This window comes from Electrona antarctica (genome assembly GCF_951216825.1).
Source record: "Electrona antarctica genome assembly, chromosome: 13".
In the NCBI taxonomy this organism is placed as follows: Eukaryota; Metazoa; Chordata; class Actinopteri; order Myctophiformes; family Myctophidae; genus Electrona; species Electrona antarctica.
In genome coordinates, this window is record NC_136794.1 from 14,044,493 (window position 1) to 14,061,269 (window position 16,777).

The 16,777-nt window shown below is 42.2% G+C and overlaps 1 protein-coding gene across 2 annotated transcripts in view; it reads right to left on the reverse strand.

Moving 5' to 3' along the window:
• The window catches only part of LOC306934745 (voltage-dependent L-type calcium channel subunit beta-4-like), a 44,814-nt gene extending 28,880 nt beyond the window's left edge, over positions 1 to 15,934 (reverse strand). The window contains exons 1-2 of one of the 2 annotated variants that reach the window (XM_079517493.1): positions 15,594 to 15,934; positions 13,206 to 13,289 (exon numbers count right to left, since the gene is read on the reverse strand). In XM_079517493.1, coding sequence (XP_079373619.1) covers positions 13,206 to 13,289; positions 15,594 to 15,656 — 147 coding nt within the window. In that variant the 5' untranslated portion in view covers positions 15,657 to 15,934. Of the gene's footprint in view, positions 1 to 5,848; positions 5,913 to 13,205; positions 13,290 to 15,593 lie in introns of those variants that run through there. The other variant, XM_079517494.1, reaches the window with a different exon arrangement.
• Between the last annotated feature and the right edge of the window lie 843 nt (positions 15,935 to 16,777).

Sequence of the window (16,777 nt, forward strand, 5' to 3'; positions counted from 1 at the left end):
CTCAGCACAAATGTTTACTTAACAGACGATGGCACAGTCTGTCGTCCTAGTAGACATTGCCAGATACTCCACTCCACACAGCCCATTAACAACATCCATACATGCATACAGTATCAGTATGAGAAGAAACAGTGCAGCCAGCCTGCTAACACCTTATTAGCACTCTAGCAATCATATTATGTTGACTGCGGACAGACAGAAACTATAATGCAGGTTGGAATTAATTAATTGTCGTTGAAAAACAGTAGGTGAATATTATCGCAAGAATATAGGCCTACCGGTAGTAGTAGAACATATCCCCCATACTGTATGTTGCAGTCACTTTAAAGGAAAATGTGTGTACCCCACACCTATCTCTCATACACATGCAAGACAAAGCTCATGGGAGCAAACTGAGGGGGGGGGGGGGGGAGTGCTTACAAAGGGCTGTTTGACATGTGGATTAGGCATGATATATTGCTTAAAATTCCTGCCCTATTTACCAATTTCGTCTGAAATACTTTTACCATCTAAGAGTTGAAATAACACTTGTTATTTGTGTGCAGAAACAGAAAATACACATGCCACAAACATCAGTCAACAAAATTGGTAGAAGCCGAAGTATGCATGATGCAAGAACCATAGATTGCAGGTCTAATGTGCTGCTATACTGCAGAAACCCTGAAAATGGCTTGACTGCAAAAAACAAAAACACATCAATAATTTCATTGAAAATAAATAGTGAAGTGAACTGTGCAACAGAAGATGGGAATAGCACTAATTTCAAATCAACATGCCAACGTGTACGGAGACTCGGAGAGGATTAATGCCTTTGTCCGGGGTTCCTATAGGCACCCGTAAATTCGTAATAACGATCTATTGAGAGCCATGGGAGTCTTTCCTTTGATACAAATCACTGTTATTTACTGCCTCGTTACAAATGAAATGTATAAGGAGACGGAAGAAGAAGCCACACCTTAGACCTACAGAGGTGTGAACAACACCGCCATTTAAATGTTGGCTGAAAATAATGAAACACCTTTCTGGAAATATCTGCTTGCTCCACAGGGGTTACCTGTGCTTTTCATAGCACACGTACAGCTAAATCTCCCCCTTCCTGCTCCATTTGTACAGTCTCAGAATTTAATTAACTGTGCTTTCTTTAACCACTTTCACCTGATCATTATAGGTGAAAATGTTCAAATGTTTTCTTTCTGAAAATAGGGGACCTTGTAAATCACTTCTTTTCACTACGTGACATCGCCGTACGACAATAAATCAGGCTTCAGTGGTTAAGGGATTTGTCTTATATTATGCATTTCCTAAAAGTTACATATGTTTGGTATATAAAAACTATTTGCAAATATGTTTTTTGGAACTCTGCCACACTACAGTACTTTGGCCATATATAATATAAGCCTTCCAAGAATGTGAAAACATTGAGATTACAAGAAACGAAGGTGACATCATTTACCACCTCTTCACTTCCAGCAAGAGGGAGAGAAGAATTCAGAGCACAAAGCACTTTAAAACATTCCTAAAATGACTCTCATGGGCACAAGCACACAAGCAACAGCCACCCCATCCACATATGTGCGCACGCACGCACGCACGCACGCACGCACGCACGCACGCACACGTATCAGTCTGACACATATTCGGTACAAAGACTGGGTCATTAGTGAGGCTATTATCTAGGAGTGTCAAGTAGCCAGACTTGAGTCCATCGTGCCACACTCAAACCTTATCTCCCCAGATGCCAAAGCTCACTCTGCTTCCCAATCAACTAGCTCTCTCTCTCTGCTTCCTGCCTGCTCTCCATATCTATCAGGTCCTGCTGATGCTAGAAGCACACAGAATCACCCATGTCTGCAACTATCCCATATATAGCATATCCTATATAATACGCTTAATTCCGTGCCCACAATTCGGTGTTCAAAATCGGGTGGCCATGTTATAGGCTGTGACGTATGCAGAGTATGCGGAAGTGCCGTATACGCCTGTGCTTTATGCAAGGGGGCAGGCAGACTTTCCAACGTTGAAGCTCTGGGTCCTAGTGGTAGGAGGAGGGACTACAGGCGGACCCGTGGATTCATGACCGGGAAACCCCGTGCAGCTGGGCTTTAACGTTGAGCGCTCGGTTGCCCTACGTCACTCAGGACCTCAAAGTTGAGGTCCTGGGAGGGACTTCCGGCAGTCTTCCGGGTGCTTCAAAACGCCACTGAGCAACTTCCACTGACATGAATAGCTGGGGGGGCGGAGCTTCGCGCCAGTTCAGTCTCTATTATATATATACTCTATGGCTTTATGTCACTAACTGCATTTTCAACCCAGCTTTGTGGGTCTTCGACTACTGGCCAATCACAACAGGGCTTAGCTTTCCTAGAACTGCGGTGGGATCCATAATAACGACCCCAGGACACACGCTCCCCAAACACACTTCCGCAGAAAAGTGTAATAAGAAACAACTACAAAACAATGACGTGGCCGGAGACGTCCACTTCATAGCCCTGAAGTGGACGTCAATCCCGCATCAGAAGGAGCGTTTGCATCATAATAATATTGAATCCGAAAACGACGTGTGACTCTCCGCTACCTGGACGTTCCTGCTGGAGCAACATTAGTTCCTGCTTTGTGTTGGTAAACACGTGGCGTGCTCTCTAGGTGTGAGAGCGCTACACGCGCGAAAACCTCTATTAGCCGACAATCTGTATGAACTATGAAACTTCAGCAGGTAGAAGGCATTGTCATATCATATACTATGGAACACACATATTATGCTGCATTTACCAACAATGCCCCCTATAATAATTTCATGTTAACAATACATTTAGAAATGAGTCATGCAAAATCTTAACATACTGTAATAACAGATCATCCAGTACTCACAGGCTGAAGATTTCTGGACTCCAGTCATCTCACAGAAGCCTTGGACAAAGACCCACTTCCTAAAAAGCCCAACACTAACAGGCCAATGACAAGCACTGATAGTCAAGCACAGGGCCACTAAAAGCCTCAGATAGCTGACCTAAAACTGGGTATAAAGCAAGATAGACTGTGGTACTCCACTAGCTTATCAACTAGACTAGAGAGCTTTGTAGTCATTGCCAAGTTTGCCAACTCTGGATGTTTTCAGCCTTGTTGTTCTGACATCAGGTTTGGGTTAGGTCACCTTTTTTTTTTTACGATATTATGTTTGGGCCTTTTTCTGCCTTTATTGGATAGTGTACAGTAAGCTGACAGGAAATGGGGGGAGAGAGATGGGGAGTGACACGCAGCAAAGGTCATTGGGATCGGGAGTCGAACCCGCGACACACTGTCAGGCTGGATTAACAGCCTAGGTGCCCAGACCGCTAGGCCGGGCCGGGCCGGGCCATCACCTTCAGTTCTAAAAAGTTTATACGAGAAAGCTTTCTTGTGACTTTAAATATGCAATCCGTAACTTACTAAATAAGTTACGGATTAATATTTTAACCAATCTGTATGATAGAATTTGTATACAACTAATCTATCAAGACCTGGGATACCGAGCTGCGCTACTGAATCTGTCGGCAGGGGCATTCAGAACGTGTACACATTATTGTTAGTGGGAATGAAAACCAGGCACTCCACCGGAAGAGGAGGGCTGAGGGCGGACCAACATCCTGTTATCCATTATTCTATTGGCCCCCAGAGGCTAATTCAAATGGAAACAAACAGCAGAGGGCGCTGTTTTTTCCTTCTTTTGCTGATGAGTTCCCACTCCCAGATTGCAAAATGATCAGTGGTTACATTTTGACCTTGGTGTCAGGTAGGACACCTACTGGTTGACAAGTAGTACTGTCTGAAGCTCTCAAGCGTAATATCTAATTATTATATATGAATTAATATATTAATAATATTAATATTAATTAATTAATTAATTAATTAGATTCTAATAGAAGGTGCTCAGAAGGTGCTTTGAACTTACAGTAAATGAACATCTTCCAATTTCACTCTGAATACCTTGTAGGCTTGTACGTCAAAAACATTGTTGAGTATGTAAATGGTGCATTTATATAGCACCTTTATCCAAGGCGCTTTACATAGATTGTGCATTACATTCACCCACTCACACACGCATTCATACACCGATGGCGGCGGAAACCATGCAAGGCACCAGCCAGCACATCAGGAGCAATTTGGGGTTCAGTGTCTTGCTCAAGAACACTTTCTTCCCTGAAGAAGGAAACTTGTTGCCGAAACATTGGAAAAATAAAGATTTTGATGGCATCGTGACTACGAACCGTGCGGCCTCTCTCCTTTTCCAGTCAAGAACACTTTGTTGACACTAACTCTGGGGGAGCCCAGGTTCGAACTGGCAACCTTGCAGTTACCATCCAGCCACTCTACCCCTGAGCCACCGCCGCATGAAAATGTCTTCTATCATGAGGAGATCAGATAACCAATTGAGCGTATCATACAAAACACAGTGATGTCTATTGTGTGTACAGTAAGGGCAATTGAGTACAACTCTACAGATATTATTGTAGATGATGTGTCTCAGAGGTGTTCCGATATATGATGTCACCATAATCAATATAGAAAGTAGAAGCTGTTGAACAATGTGTTTTCTTATTTGAAAAGTAAACAATGTATTGACCTATACATTAATCTAAGACTATTAGTTACTTTACTCCAGACTACTACTGCATTATGTGCTGCTACTGCAGAAACCCTGAAAATGGCTTGACTGCAAAAAAGAAAAAAAGAAAGAAAAAGAAAAGCATATCAATAATTTCATTAAAAATAAATAGTGAGCTGTGCAACAGAAGATGGGAATAGCACTAATTTCAAATCAACATGCCAACGTGTACGGCGACTCGGACAGAATCATTAGAGGCTTGAAATCATAGACCTAACTATTTTAATGTCTGTACTGTTTTAAGTGGAGACCCAAACAAATTAGGAGGATGTACGATTACGAAAGTACCTATTCCTAGTACCAAACAACATGCTGCAAGATGTCTGCTTCTTTAATATAAGATTATTAGTAAGAAGCCATTCTTGAACCGAATTAAATTCAGTTCAGAATAAGGGAAGACACTTAAATAGATGAGAATCTATTGAATTGAACACACGCACACAAACAGTTAAGCCTGGGCTATACTTGGATTCATGCCATGTCTCCCATCAAAAATAGCAGAGCCACAAGCTCACAATGTGTGTTGTGAACTTGTGAGCTTGAATTGTTGGTGTGTGATGTTGGCACACAACCAACTAAGTACTATACATCACCCTTTAGGCCATACAGAACCATGGAAAAGAAACACTGTCCAGATCAGTAGATGCTCAGGTAGATGGAAGTGGGCATGGATTCCTCTTGTTTGTTTGTTGCATCCCCAAGTCTGATGCCTGGGGAGCACCACACAGGTTGGAGTATAGAGAGACTTTTACCAATGCGCTGTGAGTCGAAAAAACAACACATTCTCCTTCTGTCTCTGACTATCAAACACACACATGCATGCACACATACATGCATGCATGAATGCACATGAACACATGCACGCGCACAGGAACACACAGGCGCACACAGACCGCACACACATACGCACGCACGCACACCCTCCCCCCAAACACTTCTGACTCCCCAGAGGAAAGCAACAATGTGCAAGATGAATGTACACAAGTGTCAAATACACACGCACGCGCACACACACACACACATTCTCAATCATTAAGCATGTACAGTAGGCACCTCGCAAGCACGCGCGCACACACACACACACACACACACACACACACACACACACACAATCATTAAGCATGTACAGTAGGCACCTCACACACACACACGATACAACATGTATTTCACACCACTACTGTACCGTGTCACCTCACACAAACTCACCGCTTCCGAGTCTTCGAATCCATGAAGGTACAAATTATCATACATGGAGGAGTGATATTCCCAAAAGCACCTCTTGAGCGAATGAACAAAAGTAAAAGCGACTGCCGATCAACCAGCTTCGATGTAGGATGGATGGATGGTGATGAAGGGGGCCTGGGAGGGTTTACAACCCTGTCCCCCTCTCCACATGAAGGTAGGCAGAGCAGAGGAGACCCCACCACAGGAGCAGATGAGAAAAGTGGAGCCTGTTCTCTTTCCCCGAATAGACAGTGGATCGAATATTATCACCACCGAGCCTCAGAGCCTAACGAGCGTTGGTTCCCATTTTAAGGCAGCCTGGTTGTCCCCAGAGGCAGAGCAGACCTGGCATTTTATCTGCCTTCCAAGCACAACACACACATACACGCACACGCACACGCACACACACACACACACACACACACACACACACACACACACACACACACACACACAGTACACACACGCACACAGTACACACACGCACACGCACGAGCCAAACCCTTCCTCCCACACTGAGCGATGACAGAGAAAGGGATGCAGCATGCTGATTGGCCAGGAGATGCTCCAGTCAGCTTGGCTGACAGTGAATAAGGAAGAGGAGAGAGAGAGAGAGAGAGAGAGAGAGAGCTCCACAGGAGCGTTAATCACCATTCTCTGCACTGTGGTAACGGTTCTTGTTTAAAAATAGTTTCACTCCCGAGTCCCAACCCATCAAATACGAGTACCTGTTGTACCTGTTGTAACAGTCTGTCTGTCTGACGTGTCTGTGGCCCTTTTGTGGCCATATGGAACAGTCCTTGTGTGGTAACCGTCTATAGAGGATGTGTGGAGAATGTCTGAAGAGTGAAAACTGACTGAAAAGTGGACTGACTAACTAATCAAAAGGCAGGTATGGGTAATTTGCCAAATCAAGTTTAGACACGGGTTGCCTTGGCAATCAATTGGCTCATTTGGACCATGGTCTGCCCTATACCTTTTCTGGCATTTTTTGTATTGTATTGATTATATACTGTAGTAATAATGTATCAGGTGAAAGAGGCGCTGTCTCCATTGTCCCCCTTTTTGCCTTTGTTTTCCCCCCATATTATTGTTATTATTATTTTAGTAACGTGTATGTTTCACTATTAGAAATTGAAAACTATTATTTCAACTTGGGCGAGTCCATTTGGATGCGTATTGTCAGGCTTTGGAGACCGAACTAGGCATATGAATTAATTTGGAGCGTATTCTGCAGGCACACGCCGTTGTCTCTTGCTGCTGCTGAGAGACAACTTAGGCTGTTGTCTCTCTGCTAGTAGCGCTGGCCCGTCCCCGCATCTGACGTCGGGGACAAGAAGTTAATCATAAATATAAAACGAGATCTTGACCTGTTGTTATCCCTGCTCTGTTACAACACCTCAGGTTATGTGTTATTACATCTTCACGTACACACAGAGGCCATACGATCCCCATCCATCCGCAGATGTTGGAGCTATGTAATGGTATGCTATACTGCATTATATATCATCAGTTCTGCCATAGAAAAGGGTCAAGAGTACTGATCTGAAGATCAGAACCTGACTTCGATTTAGAAAGGCTCTGATGATTAAACTATTTATGATTGAATGTAACAGTACTATGAAGGGGAAATTAAGATAAAAACTGAAAGAATTACACAAATGAGGGAATTGGTCCTGTTAAAATTGTGCAACACTGCCCTCTTCTGATAAGGAATATTACAGCAGGTAGACTGTCACTATAAGTAAATCCTCACAGGTCCCAATCAGGGTGTAGTGGGGGGGGGGATGACGACGACATCCCCCCACTTCTCTCACGTCTACAATTTTTTGACACTCAATGCACTCACAATGCAAAGGTCCAGCAACTCACAATCCCCATGGTGAGTAAACTGGGGGGTTCTTCTACCTTATTCATTTGCTCCGTTGCACTGGCCTCATTCATCAATATATTTTAATTTGTTTTTAGATATTTTAAGGATCGATAGGTCATTTTAAATGTTTTAGGAATAATACTTTTATTTATATATTATTATTACATTGAAGACGAAGGTGAGGACGCAAATTCTGACTTGCTGGACTGAGATGATTTACGATGACTTTGCACGGTGTGATTTTTATTGAAGGGATAGCCCCTTGAGATGCAGCATCTAATTTCCGAGGGGGTCCCATAAAAACCTTAACAACAGACATATACATACATACAAGTATACAGATACATTCATACACAGATTTAATATACTCATCATATACAAATGTCTCTCAATTTTGATTTGTTGCATTTCTATTTCTTATTTCTATGTTGGTATTGTATGTTGATGGACAGAAGGCTGTCATGTGTATGGTATGTTCATCTGGAACTAGTGCTTGGTGCAGAATGCAGATGAGAGTGAGGTGGAGCAGCCAGGGCCCATTGAGTGTTCACAAGCATGACCCACATAAGGGGGAATTAGCTGTACAAAGCAGCCTCTTCCTTATCACGTTGCAGGCTGTACACTGAAAAAGAAATTGGTAGGATGGATGTCTTTGTTTGATGCATTGTGATTCAGAAATGCAATTAAATCTCTGGAATGAAGTGGCTGCGCTTTCAGCCTTGAGAGTTAATTCAAGTCAATGGGCCATTCGATTTAAATGTAATTCAGATTTGCATTACAGACCAGAGAAATGTTCCTTGGTTTCCCTGGCCATGAATGTAGGATAAGAAGTCCATTCAAAATTATCAAGTCACATTGAAGAGGTTTCCAGAAGGCCACTCTTAACCAATTGGATGCCTTTGGCGGAATATATTCCATCATCCAACTCCATAGGGCCCTATTAAAAGTAGAATCTTCTTTGGCTGTTATCTACGAAACTACGAGTGCTGTTCGTGGTGATCATTCATCATCCATCCGAGGTTCGCATGTGTTTTGTGATTTTTCATCACATCGCTCCCGACATCTTAACATTTCTGGCGAAAGATAAACATTGTGAGCTACTGCTAACAGAAGCTGTTTCTTACAATGGAGGTCTGCGAGCGAGGAACCCGGATGTGAAAACATGGTAATAAGTGAGGAGGCTGCAGTGAGATCAGTGAGGATCTGTAAAACCTGAATGCGGCATTAGTCATGGCCCTTCTTGGCTAGTAGTCATGGCCCTTCTTGGCTAGTGGTCGTGTCACTCGCCAGAAATAAAGTGTGTCATGTCCTTCAGTTTAATTAACTTTGCTCAGCTTAACACCTCTCCCCAGGGGACCTTCGAGCAGGATGTGAATGTGGACCACTTCATGCAGTGCCACAAATGCATGCATGCAGGTACCCTTTCCTTTCACTTTCCTTTGAAGACGCAAGTCAGTGATAGGTCATGCCAGATATTCACAGGCTCTGGCTGCCACGCTCATCTTATCCTAACCCTAATTCTCTGAGAAAATCTGCACTAAATCCACCACTGGACACTCCAAACATCATCTTTGCACTCAAACACATAGATCTGGAAGCTGAATGAAATAAAAGCCTGGCTCTCTTTCTCCCCAAGCCTTTCATCAATACATCACACACACCAGGTTTGCAAATGAAACACGAATACAAAGCTCAATTAGCCCTTCGCTAAGTCCCTCCCCAACACGTCCTTGTCCAATAGGCACGTTAGCAGCGAGGAGACAGGGCAAGCTGTCCTTCTCATCCATTGAGATGCATGTTAAAAATGACAGTATATAGGAAGAGCTCCAAAATATAAATAAAAAATAAAAAATCGGTATCGGCAGAATACATCGGCAGAAGAATCAAATGATCGGAATCGGATTGGGAGCAAAATAACGTGATCGGGACATCCCTAGTCATTAGTATTAATGTAATCACCTGGGTGGGTCAGTCTGTCATGAGGTGACGAAAGCTTGTCTTGCTTTGCAACGGTTGCTAAACTATTTGGATTGGCATTGCACAATCGCTTTTTCTGGTGGGGTTTATCAAAGGGCTAACTGATCATATTCACACAGAGACCATTTTGCTGTTACGTCATTAGAATCTCTGACAATTTAAAGTATAAAGTAAGAGCAAAATCCATTCTACTGGGTTGTTATTAACCGTCTGAGTCTCCCTCGGAAGAGTATATAGAGCGGTGATTTACTAACTTTAATTATTTAATTTCCACTTTTAGAAGTGAAATTGAGGATTATTACCTGCCAGTCAAACAGCTGGCCATGACCCATATTGTTGAGCAGTAGTTGTTACCATGGATACGCCAGGGTACGCAAGAGCTTAATCACAGAGCCCACTCCTCTTCTCACCTGATGACAAACATACGGAGGGTGACTAAATCCCTGTGCATGTGAGTGGGTGTGAATGAGCGCACAATGCTGCATATATGTTGGAGAAAGAGCATGAAAAGTGTAAAATAGAGAGATTGAAACTATTCGTATCGTGTGGGTGAAAACATGTAGGAGTGCTTTAACTTTAAAGTCTCCGTTCCTTTGAGTAGGATATGTCTTTATGAGAGTTCTCTGATATAGTTTCCTCCCATCAGCACGGTGAGCCACATAATTATGCCATGCACAGTTCCCGCTGTGCATGCTCTATAATTAATGAGCAATGTCAATAGGCTGAACAAACACTCAGGGGAGTTCACAGAGAAGCCATCATAAGCTCCATTATGATGATTTATGTTGAATGCAAAATTAGGCTTTACTGAAGTGAATATTAGACCAGAGTTTGTTCTGGTCATCAAAAAGAGATATGTGACCAGAAATATCCCAGTGCTTAAATTAAAACAAAAAGAAAACAATAAATTCCCCCATGTATGGACTGACCTACATTGTACAGTGGTGTGAACCTGTAAGAAAATATCATTGACAAATATTCACCCTCTTCATTAATGTATTGCATCATAACCGTGTTGTTTAACCTCTCTTACATATTATTTTTAAGCCATCGCCTATTTTGTTATTACAGATGTACATCAAAAAGCCTCTGACCTGATTTGTTTTGCTTTGATATGCTCACCTGTAATAGGACAGCTGGTGTGCATGATTGGGGGTGGGAGAATGAGAACAAAATAGGTTGGAACAAAAGTAGCTTATGACAAAGTGTCCCTGCATTGCTGAATGGTCCCTGTGTGCCTGCAGTTCCCTTGATAACTTATTAGCTGGGATGGACTCACAGCCTAGCGCAAGTCCTTGCTGTGTGAAAGAATAATTGCTGGACTGGACACATTTGAATCTGTTTCACAATGTTGCATGTGAGGAGAGAGCAGGGAGTGTATTTAGGCAACCCTGTCTAACCCGTAGAATATGAATTATACATGGCTTATAGGCATTAAGCAACTAGTAAATCCACTAGTCAACCTTGCTGGTACTAGTTGACTAGTTGATAAGTAAAAAAAAAAATCACACCCGTGTGAACTGAGTGGTGTAAGGTATTATATAGCCTGATCAGCTGTGGTCTGACGTAATGTCTGACGTAATTAAATCACACCCGTGTGAACTGAGTGACCATAGCAACCATGCTAATTTTTTTGGTACGAACAAACACGTGGACACGTAAACTAACAAAGCCAGTTGTTGGAGTGGTTTACACCACTATATATATATAAAAAAATATATATATATATATATATTTTCCCCCGATTTTGTAGGCCTCAAGATCCGGTAGATTATCAATGTACACAGTTTTTAAATGCACAAATATTTATTTCCCAAAAAAAAAACGTTTTTTTTGTTTTTACATAATAGGTGGTTAAACAACTAGTCGACTAGTCGACTAGTAAACTAGGCAACTAGTCAACTAGTAAAAATGACTAGAAGTGAATGCCCTAGGCTGAATTACTGACCAGCCAGAGCGGGCTAAATTCCTTGGATGATACAAATCAAGGCCACTGATTCCCCAAACAACAGTAGTGCAGTGCTCAAAAAGCTCCTGCCAAGGTGATGTCCATCTTGACTGCACTCAATATATCAACTGATAAAGAGCCTTAATTTCACCCTGAGTTTCTGAGACAAGCTGTGTGTAAAAAAGAAAAGAAAAAAGGAGTTGAGGAAGACAAACTAAAGCCAACGCTTTTACAAGTTTTAAATGAACTAGGAGTACATTTCCAGTTAGCAATTCTGAGTAAAATTATGGCATATGAGTAAACTAGGAGCCATGATTAGGCTACTTAAAGGGCCACTTCTGATTGTAACTTGTAAGAAAATCTGTCTAGGAAACACAAAAACCTCTGTGTTCATTTAACAGACCCAAATGGACCTTTATACTGTAGGTTCCTTCCAAATAGACCCTTATGCAAGCCTGGTGCCATGGGAACTGTCCAGCCCCCTCAGTCAAGATGAATGTGAAAAAGGATGAATTAAATTAGCCTGGTATCGAAAAAACTGCCGATACTCTCATTCACAGTAATATTTTTGATGCTTCAGTTTGTACACTCTCAGAGTTACAGACTTGTGAGGCCACATTGGACCCCATTCAAGCAACCCTGAGAGTCCCTGGACCCCAGTTTAAGAACCACTGTCCTAGTCCTGGTATCGGATCAGTACTCTAACAAGTCGTGGGTATCAGAATTGGTATCGGGAAGGAAAAACTTCTCCAGTTTTCTGTATTGCAATACAGCAGGATATTCATCCACTCATTCGTCAAAAGACCTCTGACATTTAGATCTCCCGATGAGTAAATTGTTGATTTGCTTTCATTTTCTTTGGCCAAATCGCATTTCCACATGCGAATGGAGTCTGACTGGTTGCCCAGCTTTGTGTGTCTGTGTGTACTACATTTGTGATGATTTGATTGGCTGAGCATGGAATGTGATGATGTATGATGATAAGAGCGCCCCTCACTTCACACAAGTGTGATTTGTATGTATTACTTTTCTCTTCATGTGACCACCGCGCTCTGACTTTAGGTGCGTTACCCGTTCAAAACATATCAAATAAATAACGGTAGTGGGTCGCACACACCAAGACTTCAGTTCAAAACTTTTATTTCATTTTTGAACAGGGACAAACGTTTCGGCTATCCAGCCTTCATCAGTGTTGAAGGCTGGATAGGCGAAACGTTTGTCCCAGTTCAAAAATGAAATCAATATTTTGAACTGAAGTCTTGGTGTGTGTGACCCACTACCGTTATTTATTTGATATATTTATTACTTTTCAAATAATGTCAGTCATCAATGTTTATATAGCTCATTGTGTATATTGTGAATATCTTTTTTCTTTTTGGGATTGACCCCGTCTTATACTGTAGCTGCTTGCAGCTATATTTATTATCATTGCCTGTATGTTGAGAGTCTATTGTGTTGTTAAATCAATGAATAAGAACATAGGTAGCGTGTCATTCCAAACACTGAGGATTTGAATAAGTCACATACAGACTTTGTCCTACCTGTCTGAGGATAAAGCTGGTGGAGGTGGTGCTACCGTCAGACCTCTTCAGCCGACTGCGTCTGGAGTACGTGCCTCTGTTTGCCTGGAGAGGGACACATACACAAACTTCAAATTCACTTTTTCACTTCCTCTGTCTACCTGTCAACCACTCACACAAAGGTACCTTTCCTCCAGTGATCTCTGTAAAGACAAGCATCTGACTAAACTGCCTCCTGTAATCTATCTATGGCAAGCATCTGCATGCTTGTTGATGCCCGGGGGTTATCGCAATGACGCCTCACGATCACGAATGTCGAGTTCATATACGGACATATCTGTGGACTGTGGACCAGACAGACGCAACTTGAACTTTATATAGAAGAATATACAGTGTATATGTACTGTATGTCATATTGTATTTCCATTCACTATCTTATTGTGTGCTGAAGATCAGGAGTGTACTTTTCTGTACTGTTCTTTGACTATATAGAAGTGTCTATTTGTACGTCTCTAAATGTTTTGATGAATTGAACATGGTGGACCCTCTTGTAAACAAGTGTAATGCTTAATTGGGTCGTCCACTCACAGTTAACAGTCTTTGTATTGAGTCTGTGCTTGAAATGTACTGTAATTCTGCAAACTGTTAATAAATATTTCAATCAATCAATCAAAATGCTGTGCTTGTAAAGGAAAGTTAGAACTTCTACACTGCAGTGTTTCCTTATCCCCTTCTTGTTACAGTGTGATAGCTCCTGTGACATTAGATGGGAATGATGGGTTCTGTGGCACAATTCCTTTTGAACATAATGCACCTCATAACAGATCAGAGGCAAGTGGCCAAGCTTCTAACTATTTCATAATGTTCTTTCAAAAATGAATAGTTAAAAACTTTAAAGTGATGGGGACTGCAGAACTACATATGAAAGTAAGCCTTGCCAAGCCATGATGTCATGAGGCCCGGTCGAGCCATGAGGCCCATAGGGCAGGAGCCTATCTCCTGTTTCTGTAGCGTGAGGCAGCTTTGATGCACAAGTACACCCCCTGGACATGACGCTAGTATGTCGCAGGGACTTACCCCCAATCCAACCCTTGATGCTGAGTGCCAAGCAGGGAGGCATTGGGTCCCATTTTTAAAGTCTTTGGTATGACCCGGTTGGGGATCGAACACCCGACCTCCCAGTCTCAGGGCGGACAGTCTAACCACTGAGCTGGTAGTGGCCTAGAACTACATATGAGCAGATGGCTAATGTTGTGTGCATCTCTATTAGTGTCATTGTGTAGAGTTGTAGACCTATACCATTACCCTTTAAAGACTAGAATTAAATTCATATTACACAGCACTATTTAAACTATTTTTTGGCATACTGACTCATACTGATATAATCCAGTAAATGTTTCTATTTAGGATTTCCTTTAATTAAATAATTCCAGCTGTGGAAAATGTAATAGTAGCTACAACTCTGCTTTACAAAATTAAAACTAAACAAGGCCATATTGACTATTATGACAATTTGTAGATGATATTTTTCTTTATATCTTTCCTTGAGATGTTTTCCCTCTAAAGTCCCTTGTAAATCCCATTTAAAACGAGACGAGTTCCATCTAAACTGATGCATAATTAAAACCCCTATTTTGCTTCCATTTAAATAAATGAAATTACCCGCATATAGGCTACGGCAGGCCTGCGCCCCTTTTTGATTAATGATACATTATACATTAGTGGCCCATTAGGAATGATTACATTTTCAGCTGAGACTTGGGCCTCATTCACACGTACCAAACACCAATCAAGCAATGTTTGGTCGTTTTTTTGTTTTTTTGGGCCACCACAATGCTTTTCCAATGGGAGTCACATGGTTTGATCAAACATTTGTGTTTGATCGCTGATTAATGATTGCTCCCCCCTCATCAAACAAAAATGTTTGGTCAAACCATGTGACTCCCATTGAAAATGAATTGGAGCAGCAATCAAAAAGCAATCAGGCATCACACACGGACCAAACATTTGTTGTGTAGGTGTTAACTAGGCCTGAGAGTGAGTCAGCGAGAGAACGCTTTCATTGGAAAGGACAAGAAATCAGCGTCATAGCGCAAAAATAGATTAAAGCTGCAACAAACATTGGTAATTTTTCAAAGTTGACAAGCTGAGGAAAGGAAAGGATAGAACATAATTTGAATTGATGTGTTTGTTGACAACACCAATTAGCCCAGTCTATTAGAAGAGAAGATGTCACGTTTGTTTTGATTGATTAATTGAAATATATGTATTAACAGTTTGCAGAATTACAGTACATTTCAAGCACAAACTCAATACAAAGACTGTTAACTGTGAGTGGACGACCCAATTAAGCATTACACTTGTTTACAAGAGGGTCCACCTTGTTCAAAAGATGTCACGTTTGTTTACCTGAAACACTGGCTTCTGAGTTCCGTCGCCAACCCCGTGACGGGTGTAGATGTGTCGGGACATCTCGGCCAGTTCATCGGTCCAAGGGGGAGGCTGCCGCTCTGTCCCGCTCCACTGGAACTGCTGCTGCTCCTGCGGTGCAGTGCAATGAATTGCGGTCTCCAGCTTTGCTCGTTATCTTCACGTCAACTTGAAGAGAAATGAAGGAAGCCGTGCCCTGTTCGAGTGTTTTGACCGCGATGGTCCGACGGGATGAAGATATTCTCCAGCGAAGCCACAAGGGAACTGTTTTTCTTGCTGGTCCTCTCCAGTGCCACCTCCTCTGGTGCAGACGCAGGAACCTCTTTCCTCTCTCTCCCCCACTGATAACCTTCTCACTGCACCAACCCCCCCTCCACAAGTCTCCAACGCGCTCGCTCGCTTGCTCGCACGCACGCACACACACACACACACACACACACACACACACACACACACACACACACACACACACACACACACACACACACACACACACACACACAGGCATTTGGCTGGGGAATTCATGACCTATTGGTCAGTTTCCTTTAAAGCTTTTTCTTTGATCTTTTTCTTTGATTATGTGAAAATAGTCTTTTGTATACGCCTATAATTTACCTGAAATGTAGGGTGGGTTAATCTACCAATGAGGGAAATTAAATAGTATCACTGTGAAAAACTGTTATTGTAGATTGGCTATATAGTTGTATGTCATTGTTCTCCTTTCCAGCCTTGAGTTGCCTTAATGTTTAACCACATGGACCAGCTAGCGTCCCTTTTCTAGGCATTGTCATATAAATAGGTGCACTCATAATAGCTAATCTACAAGCTCACAATGTGTTGTGGCTGCAGTGAGCTTGTAGATTGGCTATTTTCGACAACGAGATTTGGTGTAGAGGGGGGGGGGGGGGGGGGCAAGAGGGGAACAACTAGACCTCTGAGGGATACCTGTCAACAAAAAAGTTTATAAATTTGCCCTGCCTTGAGCCCTGAGGGACCTCGGTCCAGGCACCCCTGGTTTAGGGTAATGGTATTTCAGAGATGCATCTAAAGAAAAAATCACACCCATGTGAAGTGAGGGGCGCTCTTATCATATGTCATCATACATTATCTCATTCTGGCCAATCACAATTTGCGTCCTCACTTTTGTCTTCAATGTTTGTGTT